We start from the raw sequence: 14,788 nt of genomic DNA, 5'->3' as shown, positions 1-14,788 counted from the left end.
CACGTTTTTTCCAAAGATGCAATTCAAACAAAGTTTCTACCAGACATTGGTATTAACTCAAATAATCCACACATGAAAAGAAATTATGACATTCAGGTCCATAAATAATGATTATGTGGAATTAAGTGTGATTCCAAAGGAAAAAAGTATTGAACAGGCTAACTAAAACTCACCTAATACTTATTGGAGAAGCCTTTGTTTGCAATGAGCTTCCAGACGCTTCTTGTATGTTTTAACTAATGGCCCACACTGCTCAGGTGTGATTTTGGCCCATTCCTCTGCACAGATTGTCTTTAAATCTTGAATATTCTTTGATGCCCTCTGGTGAACCCTTTTCTTTAGTTCTTTCCACAAATGTTCAATTGGATTTAAGTCAGGTGATTGACTAGGCCATTCTAACAGATTGACTTTCTCTCTTTTGAAACCATTTGAGAGTCAACTTTGCCGTGTGCTTTGGATCGTTGTCCTTCTGGAAGGTCCAGCCACATCTCATCTTCATCATCCTGGTGGATGGCAGCAGATTCATATCAAGAATTTCCCCATACATGGCTCCATTCATTGCTCTGTGAATTATATGAAGTTTGTCAACAACATGAGATGAGAAACAACCCCATGCCATGATGCTCCCACCTCCAAACTTCACTGTTGGTATAATGCTTTTTGGGTGATGTGCAGAGCCATTTCTCCTCCAAACATGTTGTTTAGTCTGACAGCCGAAAAGTTCAATTTTGGTCTCATCTGACCAGACAACATTGTCCCAGTATTCTACAGGCTTGTCAAGATGCTGTTTAGCAAACTTTCAACCACCTTCAACATGCCTTTTCTTGAGCAATGGAGTCTTGCAGGCTGAGCGTTCATAGAGGCCATGGCGGTGGAGTGCATTGCCTATTGTTTTCTCTGTAACATTTATACCTGCTGCCTCCAAGTCTTTCTGGAGCACTTTCAGGGTGTTACTTGGCTTGTTGAGTACTCTTCTGACTATCTTTCTGACTCCCTGGTCAGAAATCTTGCAAAGAGCTCCTGTGTGTGGCTTGTTGATGGTAAGGTGGTGCTTCTCCCACTTGTGAATAATGGCCCCAATGGTGCTGACTGGAATATTCAGGTGCTTTGATATAAGTCTGTAACCAGTTCCATTCTGATGCTGAGCAACAATCAGGTTGTGAATGTCTTCAGAGAGCTCTTTGCCTTTACCCATCATGAGCTGTGTCGTATTTATCTGCTTGGTGAGAAAACAACCTTTTTTTATAGGACCATCAATTTGCTCTAGCCCAGCTGATGTTGGTTTGCACTAATTGGAAGTTCAAGTAATAATTACTGACAGATTTCAGGTGGTGTGGTGCATTTCCTTGCCAAAGCATACAGCCTTTCTATGGTGTGTTCAACACTTTTTTCCCGTGTTATCGTACTTATTTCCACATAATCATTATTTATGGACCTGAATGCTGTGATTTCTTTTCATGTGTGGATTATTTGAGGTAATACCAATGTTTGGTAGAAATTTTGCTTGAATTGCATCTTTTGAAACAAATGTAATGAGAAAAAAGTTTACGCTGCTTTCCTTGGTTCATTTACTGTACGTTTACAGCGTGTTATGAAATGAAGAGGTGACGCAACACAATAGTAAACATGCCCTCTTTAGAAATTGTTGCTAGACAGGTCAAAGTAATTTCCATTATGGCCTAATTAATGTATCATCTGATTCCATGACACACTACATTCTTTCAGCATTTCTTTCTTTCCGGTGACTGCACACACTGTTGACACAATAGTCTGCTGACGGGCTGCTTGGCGTGTTGAAACTTGTCTCTAGAACAACAGTGGCTGCAGTGCCGGCGGTGCTGCAGGAAGACTCTGCTGATGAGGGATCGTGTGGTGAACGGAAATAAAGAGGCTTTTAGGCATCAGCGAGGCGCCCTTGAGGGAAAATGTGAACACCTCAGAGGAGGCGCTGAGGTGGTTGTTGTTGACGGTTGGGACCCTTGAGGTGGGAGAAGCCTCGGTTGCAGGTCAATTACATTTATTACAAACTGTTGCACAAAACTGCTCCTCACTAAATAACTCACTCTCTGTGGGACTTTGAGGACTCTGATGTCACGTGGCAGGAGCTTTTCCATCTGCATTTGGCCGATGACGTATTCCCTTGCGTGTATTAAATATAACTCACCTGTGTTGCACTCACAGGGCTGCTGGTTGTTACCAACAGAGGGTTTGATGTACATCTTCTTAGTTTGGTGTGAACACTTGAAAGCACTACCAAGGTTACTAACAGACTGACAGACACACACCTGCACCTCCAGGTGACTAGGTAGGATCTCTCCTCTGTCTCCTGAGCTGACCCCTGCTGCGGTTAATAGCCTCGCTTGTGTTAAAGCTCTCAGAACAGTTTGTCAACAAAGGTGCTGAGTTGACTTGGATCCTCTTGAGATGATACATTTACCATTGAAAAGTAACTCTAACAACCCCTCTTTAGAAGACCTAACTATCCTATTAAATCAATTTTCACTTCTTTTTTTTTTTTTTACCATTTGCACCCTTAGCTGGATGTTTATTATTGGCTAAACCTCGAATACCAAAAAAGGATGAAACAGATGCTGAAAACTTCACCAAATGTTGGAAATGAAGAAAATCCACTGAGATGGATAAAAAAAAACTATCCAACAAACAATCTAACATGGTGAAATGTGCAGAGTGAATGAGTCAAACAAAAAATGAACTCATGATCCAATAGAATTGGCAATTGGCAATTCTATTGTGCGGTACCTTCCCTTTTGTCCTCAGGAGTCCGTTTACAGCAGTTATCGGTACAGCCAGCATTCCATGAGAACAGCTGAGAAATCCTGGGAAGCAAGGGTGTTGGTGGCTGTTCCAGGATAACCTGGTTTTTCATGCAGTGCAACACAATAAAATTGCCGTCACTTCCTCCCAACTGTCCACTTTCTGTTTACTGTATGTGTGCATGTATTCGAGTGCTTTTTTTTAACAAGAGGAACCATGAGTAACGTTTGAGTCTTCTTCCATGGAATGCATGACTTCAGTGCCTCGTGTTGTTCGACACCCGCCCTGCTGAAGTATCTACGACAGGTATTCAAATCTCCACAAGGCGTGGCAAGGTGTACTTCATTCTTTATCAAAACTTAGCCGACCTGAGCCTTGATCATAAACTGTAAAAATGGTGTCAACATGATTTGTGGTACTGATCGTAAAGAATAGTAAGACTGAGATCCTGAGTATGACAAGGGGATAAGAATAGAATAGAATAGAATAGAATAGAATAGAATAGAATAGAATAGAATAGAATAGAATAGAAAATACTTTATTTAAACTGGAAGGGAAATTCAGGAGTCACAGCAGCAATCAAGAAAATGAAAGTAAGAAAATGTATAGAAAATGATGATGACAGCTTGTCCATCATTCTCCAGTTCAGCCAGCCTCCACCTCCACAGGGTCCAGGACTGAGCTTCTTCAGCAGTCTGTTCAGTCTCTGTCTCCTGTCTCCTGTCTGCTCACAGCAGGAGCAGCTCTTCCAATGTGGTGTCTGGTGCTAGCCCTGTTGGCCATGTCTGTGCTTGCATGATGCTACTCTGCCCTCTGGTATTCCCTCTGTTGCTGGGTTAGCACAGCTAGCTCGTCCATCTTATTGGAGATCGATCTTACTTTACCAATAATGATGGATGGAAGGACAGGTCCATGTCCTCACTTCTTAGCTCACACCTGAGAACCAGCACGTCGTCCTCACCTCCTTCTCCTCGCCTTGTGGGGAAACATCAGGCCTTGCATCAGTTAGCATTAACATGCTACAGGCTGCTAACAGCTGATTTGACATGTAAAGAATGTGACCATAGTTAAATGTAGGATCTCAAGACAAATACAGGAGCAAAAATAATAAAAATGTATCTGAAGACAAACCCAGTTTGGTTTCCATAACCAACAAATGAACTATACAAAGTAATGATGACCCACTCCAAATACAAAGATGACAAAAAAAAGACAAAAAAATCACAAGAAACAGACAAGGAGTAGAGAGCTGCCACAACAGGCAGCCACTTGGGCGCCTCGCAACAAAAAAGACTGTGTGACTAAAACTACAAGTAACTGACATGTTGATGCTGACACATATTCCCTATATCAACATTACTGAATACCATAGTATTCCTGTTGCCTAGATCCACAAATGTGTTTCTTTCATCAGGGAAACTCAGTGGCCATTCAGATGTCTCCACACATTTCCACACAATTCCACACACAAATGATTCTTTTTTTTTTTACATTTGTGGATCCTTCCATGTGCATTTGTAGATTTGTGCAAACATTTGTAAATATTTTACGCATTTGCAAATCTGTTTGCACATTTGTGGATTGACTCACACATTTTTGTATCAGTTCATGCATTTGTAGATGCATTTACACACACATAAAAATTTTGCATTTCTGAATTTTGACACTAATCTGGCTCCATGGAGTAACCTTTCAGATAATCAGTTGATTGAAGTGATAACATTTTTTCTGTGGTGCATGGGGTGCAATGCTGGTGCTAATCTGCATTCTCAGATTAATTTCAAGTTGCTTATCAGTGTGAAATTATTTTAATTTCTGAGGGAATGACCAAAATGGATATGGTGGACAAGACTGGCAAAAATTATGTGACACTATGAGCTGCAAGGAGAGGTAGCTGATTCAAGCCAACCATGCTCTGTGGATTCTCTTTCTATGTTATACAAATATGTTTGGCATGATGTGTCTGAGTAGCAAACACTGACAGGCATCTGGATTTTTAAATACTGACTCACACCTTGGTGCATTCAGAGTGCTCTGGATGAGGTGTGGCAAACATCTTGATTGACTGCAAAACAGAGTCCTCATCCACTCTCCTCTGTAAAGTCCTTTAAATACATGTGCACTTCAGGAACCTATGATTCTACAATCCTATAATTTCATTAAGCAGGCGTCTTTGTCCAAAACAGTACCTATAACTGCTGCACAGTTGAGATTGGCATAATAAGGGTCATGGTGACAAAATCTGTCTGGAAAGAAGGGGTTATCTGAAGAGCTGTCTCTAAAAGGCCCATTTTCCCTTATAACCTCTGCCCTCTTTTATTTTGAAAACCCACAAAGCCACAGGTCAGATATATACTCTTATGGTGTTCTTACTTTATGTGGGCCAAACTTTTTTATTTTTTTTTTATTTTTTTTATTTTTTTTTATTTTTTTTTTTTATAGGAGTAGGCCTACAGCTCCCCAACTAGTTTGGCAGAATCTTCACCCAGTTCGGGTAATATTTCAGATTCAGGTAAATAACTTCTAAGGTCTGTGGCAAGCACAGACTTTTTGAAGGGCAGGGTCAAAAAGAACATCAGAAAAAGGCACATACAGTGTGCATTTTTGCCACCCAAGAGGGCAGTTTGTCATGTTTTAACCAGCCAGAGGACACTTTAGCATGTGTTTTGGCTTCAATAAGACACTTTAGCGCATTCTTTTCAACAACTGCCCTCTGCAAACCATTGGCTAAGGTATTTGCAGAGTTGACTATTAATTGGTGGCTGTCTGCCTAACATTGCTTCTCCACCAGCTGCCATTACCTTGACAAATACAATCTTCATAAAAGCCAAACTGCTTCCTTTTCATTGTCCATATAACGTATCACTGTTATCATACTTCAAGATTCAAACAACTTGCATTTGGAGGGGCAGATTGACAGCTATACCTAAAACACCAAAAACAAACAGACAGAAACACTAAGATAAGCCAAACAGATTTAGCCTTGATTTCAACTCCACATCCTAATGGGGCAAGATAAGTTAATGATAATAAAAGATCATCAAATACAAGTCCACATTAGCTGGTAATGTATTTCAACAATAGTCTGTTATTTATACTGATACTCTGATTTTTACAGTAATACAAAAGACCTAGCATTGGTATACAGTTCTGGTAAACTGTTGGCGATTTCAAGGTTAATTCTCAGACAATCTACTAACAGTAAGTCACGTGACATCATGCGTAGCTCTTTACGCCCACTTAGGCTCAATACTCATGTTCCCTGGAGCACTGAGCTGGATGGAGACCAATAATAAAGTTTCAACTACTCTACTACTGAGAAAAAAAAATTAAGAAATAATACTTTGGTAAAGTTAATGATGCATTTCTACACTACTTCCTATTTGTAACTCACACACTCTCTAAAGTTATAAATCTAAATCAGCCAATGAGTAAGTAATATTGTTGACAAGTTACCCATAAAATCAAGCTCCACTCAAACTGCTTTTATATTTAAAGGACAATGTGATGTGTTGATCATCTTCATCCAATTTTATGAAACTCATAGTGTGTCAATGACTTTAACAAAAAAGTTTGTATCTCTAACATTCGTTTTGTTTTCAAACTCGAACTTTTTAACTTAGCATATCTGCTTTGCGTCAGTAGGCGTTGTGGTATATCCCTTCACTGGGAAGCTCCATCATTTCTATGGAAATAAAAGGAAAAAGAGGCGGCTTCTCGTTGAGTTTCTGCTCCCTCCTCCATTTCTCTGCGCGCTGGAGAAGGAGGTGAGTTGTTGGAGAAGCAGGGAGGGCTGTAGGGAGGGGTGAGCGTGCGCCCTCGGCAGACAGTCAAGCGCAAAAGACACAGGGCTCATCCGCTCGCCTCCCCATTGACGTCAGTCCGGTATCACATGAACGAGCAGGGACCAATCGGCGCGGCGCTGCCGAACAGTGCTGGCTCCTTCACACCGAGATAGGGGGAAAAGACTGAATAAAAGGAAACCGAGCCAGTGATCTTGTAATGTCCACGAAACCTCTCGGAGGAGCCTAAAGCCGCCGCCATTGGATTTTCCTCCTGTATTCTCCTGATTCTCACGCGCTTCTTGCTGTGGATTATTCTGTTTGGCACCGGGGCGGACGGAATGGATAAGGCCATGGCCCTAACATATTGAATAGCTCGCTGGTGGTAGGGGGAGGCGAGACGCGCACCGTGGAGACAATTCATGGGGCATTGTGAGGGGAGGAAAATGGTGGATTATTTGCACTGTATCATAAAAACCCTTCCCCGCGTGGATATCTTACCGTAAGACGCTGTTTGGTGGCTTTTCTGCGCCTGTCTTGGCCGTGTCTTCATTTCTGAGGTCGTATTATAGCGGTAGGTAGGTACCCCCCTCCCCTCACTCCCCCCAACAGCTCGATCCGAACGACCTTATCCATTTCTTTGTTTTATATACATGTATGGTTGTCATATAGCGACTCCTCCCTCACAGTAACACTTGGAATCAAACTGCTGGATCATTGAACTATGGATTTCAACAGCGGTGGCGGAGGAGGCAACGAGCTACACAACAACCAGTTTTATCAGTGCGAGGAGAACAAGCCTCTGCTGGGGGAGATGTCGGAGGGGAATAATAACACCAAGCTGGGCGCAGGGCCGTGCAAGAGGTCCCTGCACCACTGCAGCAGCAGCGGGATGCGATACAAGCTGCTCCACGAGGGGGACATCCAGGTGTGCGTTGTCAAACACCCCCGCACCTTCCTCAGCAAGATCCTCACCTCCAAGTTCCTGCGGAGATGGGAGCCGCACCACCTCACGCTCACAGACAGCAGCCTGACCTCAGCCACAGTGAGTCGCTTTCTGGCCTCTTCTCTCTCTCTCTCTCTCTCTCTCTCTCTCTCTCTCTCTCTCTCTCTCGCTGTGTGTGTGTGTCTTCATAAATGCTGCGTTTCACATTCCACAGGCAGCTTTGGTGTTTGTCTTTTCTTGTCTGGACGCAGGCAGCAGACGCGCACTGAGATTACGCACTGTCTGTTGTTGACGCTGTTCTTAAGAAGACATTGTTGCTGATATGGTAACACCATAACTATGCCCCCCCACCACACACACACACACACACACACGCACACACAATCACACTTCCACGGACAGTACACGTCCTCTGTATGTGACACACAGCCCTGTAGAGTCCTGACATTGGGGTGCAGAGGATGCTCAAGGCCTCTTGACATGGAGGTTCCTGAAGTGTGCGCATGTGTGTGTTTATATGGGTCAGCACCAAGCTCCAGGATGCTTTCAGCAGGATTAAACTCTTTATTTAAATTATAGATCAGCAAAGATCTTCTCTGTTAGTCTCTGAAACTGAAACCTAGCAGCAGGGGGTCTAGGGGGGACTGCTGTGTGACATGACACCAGAAGTGGACTCCTGCAGCCTGCATTTACAGGTTGAACAGGTGACTATAAGTTGCTACCTAGCTGTCTTAATCGTTTTGGCAGTAAAATCAATATCATGCCTTAGTCTCAGAGCTTATCAGTTTTATACCAGCAGACTTCTGATCGGAAGTGATTAGCAACATCTTCTAAGAAAATATCAGATGCTTGCTTTTCACTTGACATGATTCACTGTTGTCATGGTTTCAGGCCTGGCACATGTTTTACTATCAGTCATATGAACAATTTCAAGGACAAATTCATTTTTTAACACACCTTTGTTGTCTCTGCCAAATCAAAAAAACAAACAAACATGAGTTTGGTTTACTCTTGGTTCTTTTGAGTTTTCAATGCACCGCAGATTTTGCAGTTTGGTTTTCTGCTTGACTTAAGGTCTTCCTGGCACCATGAGGCATTAGGTGCCAGTTTCGACACTGGTAAATCCACGATAGCCTCAGACAAAGAAATGGTCTCTTCTGGCAGCACAGTGCGACTTTCTTCCTGGCTACTGTTTTAAAAGCTACAAAGAAAAGCTGGTTTTGGTTTGAAGGTTGGATATTTTCAGGACAGAAAAATTATGGTTCTGGATTTGTGCATGGACTGGCATACTTGCTGAAATCCGATCCTGTACTTAAAGCTGCACCAGAAGCTGTTTCATCTTGAATCAGTGTCGGAACAAATCTATATTACATGATGATATTTTTCATATTAATAGTTTACAGCTCTCACTGAAAATCCAAAGTGCAAACTAAAGGATTATCATAGGGTATTAGGGTTTTTTATTTTCTCTACACAGATTATCCAAAATTCACTTTGCTGCAAATCTGAACTAGCTTCAGAACATCACTCACCAGCTCAGAGGATCCATGAGCATGATATAATTATGAAACATAACAGGAGTCTGGTGTGTGGCAATCACAAGTATTCACAGAAATATGCCGGAATAACCATAGCCTTTATTTCCTCTTTTCATATTGTCAACACTTCTGACATTTCCACAAAGCCCAGCCCCATTGTTTTATCAACACACCTTGTTCCAGGCTTTTTGGATGATGGCCTATCACACCCACACTGTACGAGCGTGCAGAAATGCTTACTGCAGGGCAAAGTGTCTTGAAGGCTGTTTTTATTGTAGAAAGCAGAAGTAGCTTAGGGGAAAACCCACCATGGCTTGAACTTGGCTCCCTGTACCTGGGTTTGTGCTTGCCAGAGTCAGAGCCCTGGGAGGATACATTGGGGAAAATGCATCAAACTTATATTTTTAACGTCCTTTCTCGTCCTCTATACTGGTTCCTTTCTCTTTTTCTCACTAACATTTATTGTTGACTGGTTGTGTGCATCAGCCAGTTGTGTTGTGATATAACTGAAAGGCAACCTGGGAGGATATGATTAAAAATCAATGAATCTTTGTGGTTGGGTAGATAAAAGTTGATCATGAAGGATTATGTAATGGAGGCTTCCTCCTGGCGACAGGGCATCAGTGTAAACACATCGGACTGCTTTATGAATCCACACTGTTTACTTTAGAAAACACATGTTTCTTCTGCAGAGCCTGACTGATACATCAACTTGACAATAATCTGGAACATTAGGCCAATTTTGCAGTATGGGGTCATACGTTACCTTATATGGAAACAATTTCTTTATAACTAATTATAGTGAAAATAATGTTTAAGGTGTTGGACAAATGATGTCATGTACTGCTCGACTCTTGAGGCCAATTTACTGTTTGTAAACAGTTACAGCAGAGCGCACATCTTGGCAACAGAAGTGCTGCAGAGTACAATGGTTTGTCAAGCGACATGACCAAAAGATGTATTTTTTACCTAAATAACACCAATTTGACGGATGGTTAACAACTCACAGGTTTGTGACAAATCAGTGAGTGAATGGAGAACATCAACAAGTGGACAGACATCAAGTGGTTGGATGTTTTCAGCAAAGAGTTTAAACACAAGGGTCACTCAATGCTTATGATTGCATGAGCCGTTGACACTTACCAGACTGTGAAATATTAAGACATGAACTTGTGTCAACAAACCAGAAAACCTGCCAAATCAAAAAGAGTGCTCCATAGTTTTATTTTGAACATAAAATCTGTTTCTGTTGAAGTATAGGTTCACTTATATTTGCCCTCCATAGTGAGTCCATGTAAAGTCATGAAATCTCAGCTCAAAAAGTAAAAAATGGATTTGGAATATCCGCAGTTGAAATCATTTCTTTGCGGCCAAACCTTGTTAGCTGAGGTTGGATAAAGAAGACACATTTACACAGCTACAGACGTCGCTGGTGTTTCAGTGTAAAGTGTGACCCTGTTAACTGGTGACTCTCAGCTGACAATCACTGACATGTTTTGGCTTAGAGTCACCAGTTAGCACGGTCACCCTCTGCTCCAAAACACCGGTAGACTTCTTGGTATCATATCGTTTCTGACAACTGACCACAGAACAACCAGACATACATATGCTGTTTACAGCTCTAATTTAGTGTTTAAAGAACACTAACTCGTCTGAATGAATGGACCTAAATTATGTTTCTATTGCCAAAATGTGCGCACATATTTTTGATGATGTTGACTGTAAAATGGTCTACAATTAACAATAATTAGGGGTGCACCGATCACAATTTTCTGGCCAATCACCAGTCACCGATCTTTAAAAAGCCTGACCTGCCGTACTGATTTGTGCCGATACCGATTTTTTTTTTTTTTTGTTATAACTGATAGCATATACCTTCAATGTTCCAATCTTATTTGAATGAAAATCATTGAACAATACCTGTGAAACAATAAAATCTTTGTGTTTTAACTTGAAAAACAATAAAGTGTCCTGAGTTTTAGGTCTCAGAGCAAAAAGCAACAGTGAATGGCTGTCAGACCTTCCCAGAGGTTTATAAGATCAGTTTCATATGCAAGGATGGACCGATCACGATCCCCCAAAAGAAAGGAAATCTGCACAGATCAATCAGTGCATGTCTAACAATAATCATTGCTTTGTCTCCAGCATAGATAGCAAATAACCACACCTGTGTGATCTGTAGTGAAATATTATATGATGTTATAATCTCAAATATTTAATATTTATGAAAGAAAAACAGCTTCCAGTCAGATTTGCACAAACAAAATAGGATAAACTTGTCAAAGAACATGTCAAAGAAAATAACTTTTTCAGGCTCCCCCTCATCAGCGCCCTCTACCTCAGAGCCAGGGCAATGAGGCACAAAAGCAAGGGCAGGGAGTAAAAATGAGAAATGGAATCCAGCCTTGGTGTTTGGTTGTATAAAGAAACGTTGTGATACTGGCCTCTTATTTTGTAGTCAGTATTCATCCAGCTTTTAACAGCATTCCACTTAACATTAAATACAGATGCTCCTTGCTCACCAAGCTACAGCTTCCTCTGTTAGCCTCATGCTCTTTCCAGCCTTGCTCTTTTGTCCAAATGGGGTTATTTCTGGCCACCAAACAACCATCATGACGCAGGAAAAAAACACCATATTTTAGGCCTTTAGGGCACAAGTTCACAAACACACGCTCCATGGAGCCATACAAAGAGCAAAACTGTGTTGAATGGACATGGACCCCAAACCAGGCTCTCAGTGTGACGTGATGGTTGATGTAAAAAAAAAAATGCTTTTGGAGGGCAGACCAACAATGCAGGGGAGAGACAAAGAATAGGCTGTGCTCTCCTGGGGACTGGAAGACGCTGTCTATAGCACTTATACTTCCTCGTCATTGTTAGAGGTGTAGAGCTACTGTATGTGTACATGGTCAGCTCCTTTTGTTTTGTCATTCCTAAAAGGAAATATCGGTCACCTGAGTCACATTTTGCAGAGATAAGTCTTCAGAACATTGCTGCCTGTTCTGCTGTGTCTCCTTGCTTTGTTTTATTTCTGTTAATGCCCACGGTTGAATAAGGACAGCAGTCCAAGCTCTGTTTTTCAGGCACTACTTACTTGGCTTGGCTCTGGTATGTGTTTATAAGTATTGACTGTTTAAATTTACATCCAGTGAAATGACTTCTTGCTGTTTCAGGGCTGTCTCTGTTTCCATCTCTGAGCTGTGTTTTTAAGGAGTGTGCAGTGAGCTCCACTAAATGCCAGAGAGTCTTTATTGATTGTGAGAAAGTGGGGCAGAATACGAACTTTGGCCAGTCAACAGCAGCCCTCAGCGACAGCCAGGAAATTATCTCTGTGGGAGCAGGGATTAGGTCAAACTTATTTCTACATCTCTGAGGTCAGGATTCATGGAACGTGGCTTCAGTTTGTATCCTCAAGCGGTCGTTGCTGCGGTTTTCTTTTTGTTTTCTTTCTCAGGTTTTTAATTGGTGAAGCTTGTTTTTTTTGCACTAACTCAAAAAATCTCAACTGTTTACTACAAAACAATTTGAAAGGGTTTCTAGGCACCAATAGTTTTGAATGGCAAATGTAAAAGCTTCCAGATGGTCTGGATGCTGAATCTCTGTTTTTACTTTCAGTAGTAATAAATCTAACCTGAGTTATTGAGGCTGCCTCTGACTAAATATGTTTACTTGACCAGTCTTCATCATTGAAAAGCATTGGTCTGTTTCTTGTACATTTGTGATATTTGTTGCTTTAATATAAAAAAGGTTTAAGGCTGAGGGCTGAACAGGAATTTAACAACAAATCTGCTTTATGGCAAGTGTTAAGATTACAAATTTTACAAGACAGCAGCCAGAAGAAAGAGCTAACATTTAAAGGAAAACATGATAACAGCACAGTGGACTACAGTACAACGTCATGCCTCCTTTGTTCCTCTTCATGGACTTTACCCAATATTTATCATCAGACATGTCATCATCCTCATCGCTCCTTCAACCTTTTTGAGCTCAGGTCACAGCTGGGACACAGCTGTTTCTTTTTTATTTAGGGTAAACTGAGTTAGCTTTAGTGCTGCTTGTAGCTGCAAGCTAGCTTACTTTATTTTGGATAAAGATAATAGAGGATTTAAAGATGATTGACTTCTGACTGTGCACTTACCCCAGGTTGTGACTCAGCCTCAGTGATGTGCTGTGGTTGCATGTTTTAATCTAGCAGTATAGCGTACTCCCTAATTAGCATAAAGCAGATATCAGGTGTTGCTGCTCCGTCGCATATATGTGCTTTACATTACAACTGCATAATCTTGGGGGGAAAAAATTATACTGCGGTATTTCCTAAAGTTTACTGCTTCACTCTGTTCAGCTGAATTCCCTGAAATGATAAAAACAGACTCTCAACTTATTGACTCTGCCTCTCTCTGCCTCTGTGAATGCTATTTATGTTAGAAAGTCATGTTGCTATCTGTTAATCATTTATATTGATCTATAATATTTCCTGCAAGTGACTATTCTCACATCAGGTTAGACTTTTTAATAACATGCTCCTGCACAGAGGTCCGTCTTTTAAATTTCTCTTTGTAACCAAATAATATTACATTGACTAAATATGAGCAGACACACAGTGGCCCATTAATTTGTCCCCCTCCCACTTTTTGTCTTTTTTGTAGTCTCAAATATTTTGCCAGAGATATGAATCAATAAAAACTGATGTTTAAAGACACTTAGAGTAGAAAAAGCGTAGCATATTGCATGTATCACATAACCTTGGGATATGAATATTGTGCAAGCACATATTGCGATAATGATACTGAAACAATACATTGTGGAGCCCGACTTTACATCCAGTGAAACAAACAAACACAAAAAAGAATGCCAGCTGATCTGCGGAAACTTTCTTTTTTTTAAAAATTTTTAATTTATTTTTTTTATTGAAAATATATATAACAATGTATACATTGCGGAAACTTTCTGCTTCCCTCTCCCACACCACATTGACACGCCTTTAGATGGCACCCACAAGTCATCTGATGGAGTTTGATTTTTCCTTCTTTCTTCTAACCAATAAAGACTTTGTCCTCTATCTTCAGCCAGTCTATGACCTTTTTATTAGGTAGGGATGCACCAATCCAACTTTTCTGGATCCAGTACTGATACAGTACCAGGGCTTTGGGTATCGACCGTTACCCATACTGATCAGGTACCAGTGTTAAATAATAACCTGCATGCCCTACTATGAGACTAGTAATGTTTTGGGTAAAAGGCAAAATATGAGTATATAGAGTCACTGAAGTTAATATTTATTTAAACTGTAGAATATTCATATTTTTTTTACCAGCAAAACAATGCTGCAGAATGTACAGAAACTGTCTTCAATTTTAACCACTTATATACCCTGTAGACTGGTAATGCAGCAAAAACAAAGAAAGTGCATCAGATGTAACATTCCAAATCAAGTAGCCAAGAGCACCAGTAAAAAAAAAAGCCATGGGCCCCACACAACAACGTTTCATTCGGAAGTGCTAAAACACAGTGAAAAAAAAAATTTACAGGGAAACGCAGAGGGACTGAAAACGCCATTGTAAGCATGCCAGGCCTGTAGGGGGCACTATAACTGTCTTGTCCAGAGGCTGCTTTTGAGAGATCTCCACCAAAGTACAGTTGAGCCCATCATCTGGTGTATTGGGGAATACTAAGTGCAGAAGTGGAGCAACAGATGCACATTTCCTATAAAGAAGGTCAGCAGATTGAGCACAACACGCTGGTCCGCG

At 41.1% G+C, this 14,788-nt stretch overlaps 1 protein-coding gene across 2 annotated transcripts in view; it reads left to right on the top strand.

The window, feature by feature from the left end:
• The first annotated feature begins 6,655 nt into the window (after positions 1-6,655).
• The window catches only part of cmip (c-Maf inducing protein), a 53,307-nt gene continuing 45,174 nt past the window's right edge, over positions 6,656-14,788 (top strand). Inside the window, exons 1-2 of one of the 2 annotated variants that reach the window (XM_074677544.1) lie at positions 6,656-7,135; positions 7,247-7,602. In XM_074677544.1, the coding sequence (XP_074533645.1) occupies positions 7,282-7,602 (321 nt within the window). In that variant the 5' untranslated portion in view covers positions 6,656-7,135; positions 7,247-7,281. Of the gene's footprint in view, positions 7,603-14,788 lie in introns of both variants that reach the window. The other variant, XM_074677543.1, reaches the window with a different exon arrangement.

This window comes from Halichoeres trimaculatus, unplaced genomic scaffold (genome assembly GCF_033239565.1).
Source record: "Halichoeres trimaculatus isolate MK-OKI-2021-1 unplaced genomic scaffold, fHalTri1.1 fHalTri1_scaffold_10, whole genome shotgun sequence".
Taxonomy (NCBI): domain Eukaryota; kingdom Metazoa; phylum Chordata; class Actinopteri; order Labriformes; family Labridae; genus Halichoeres; species Halichoeres trimaculatus.
Note: the sequence above shows the minus strand (reverse complement) of the source record. Positions and strands in the feature narration are given on the sequence as shown.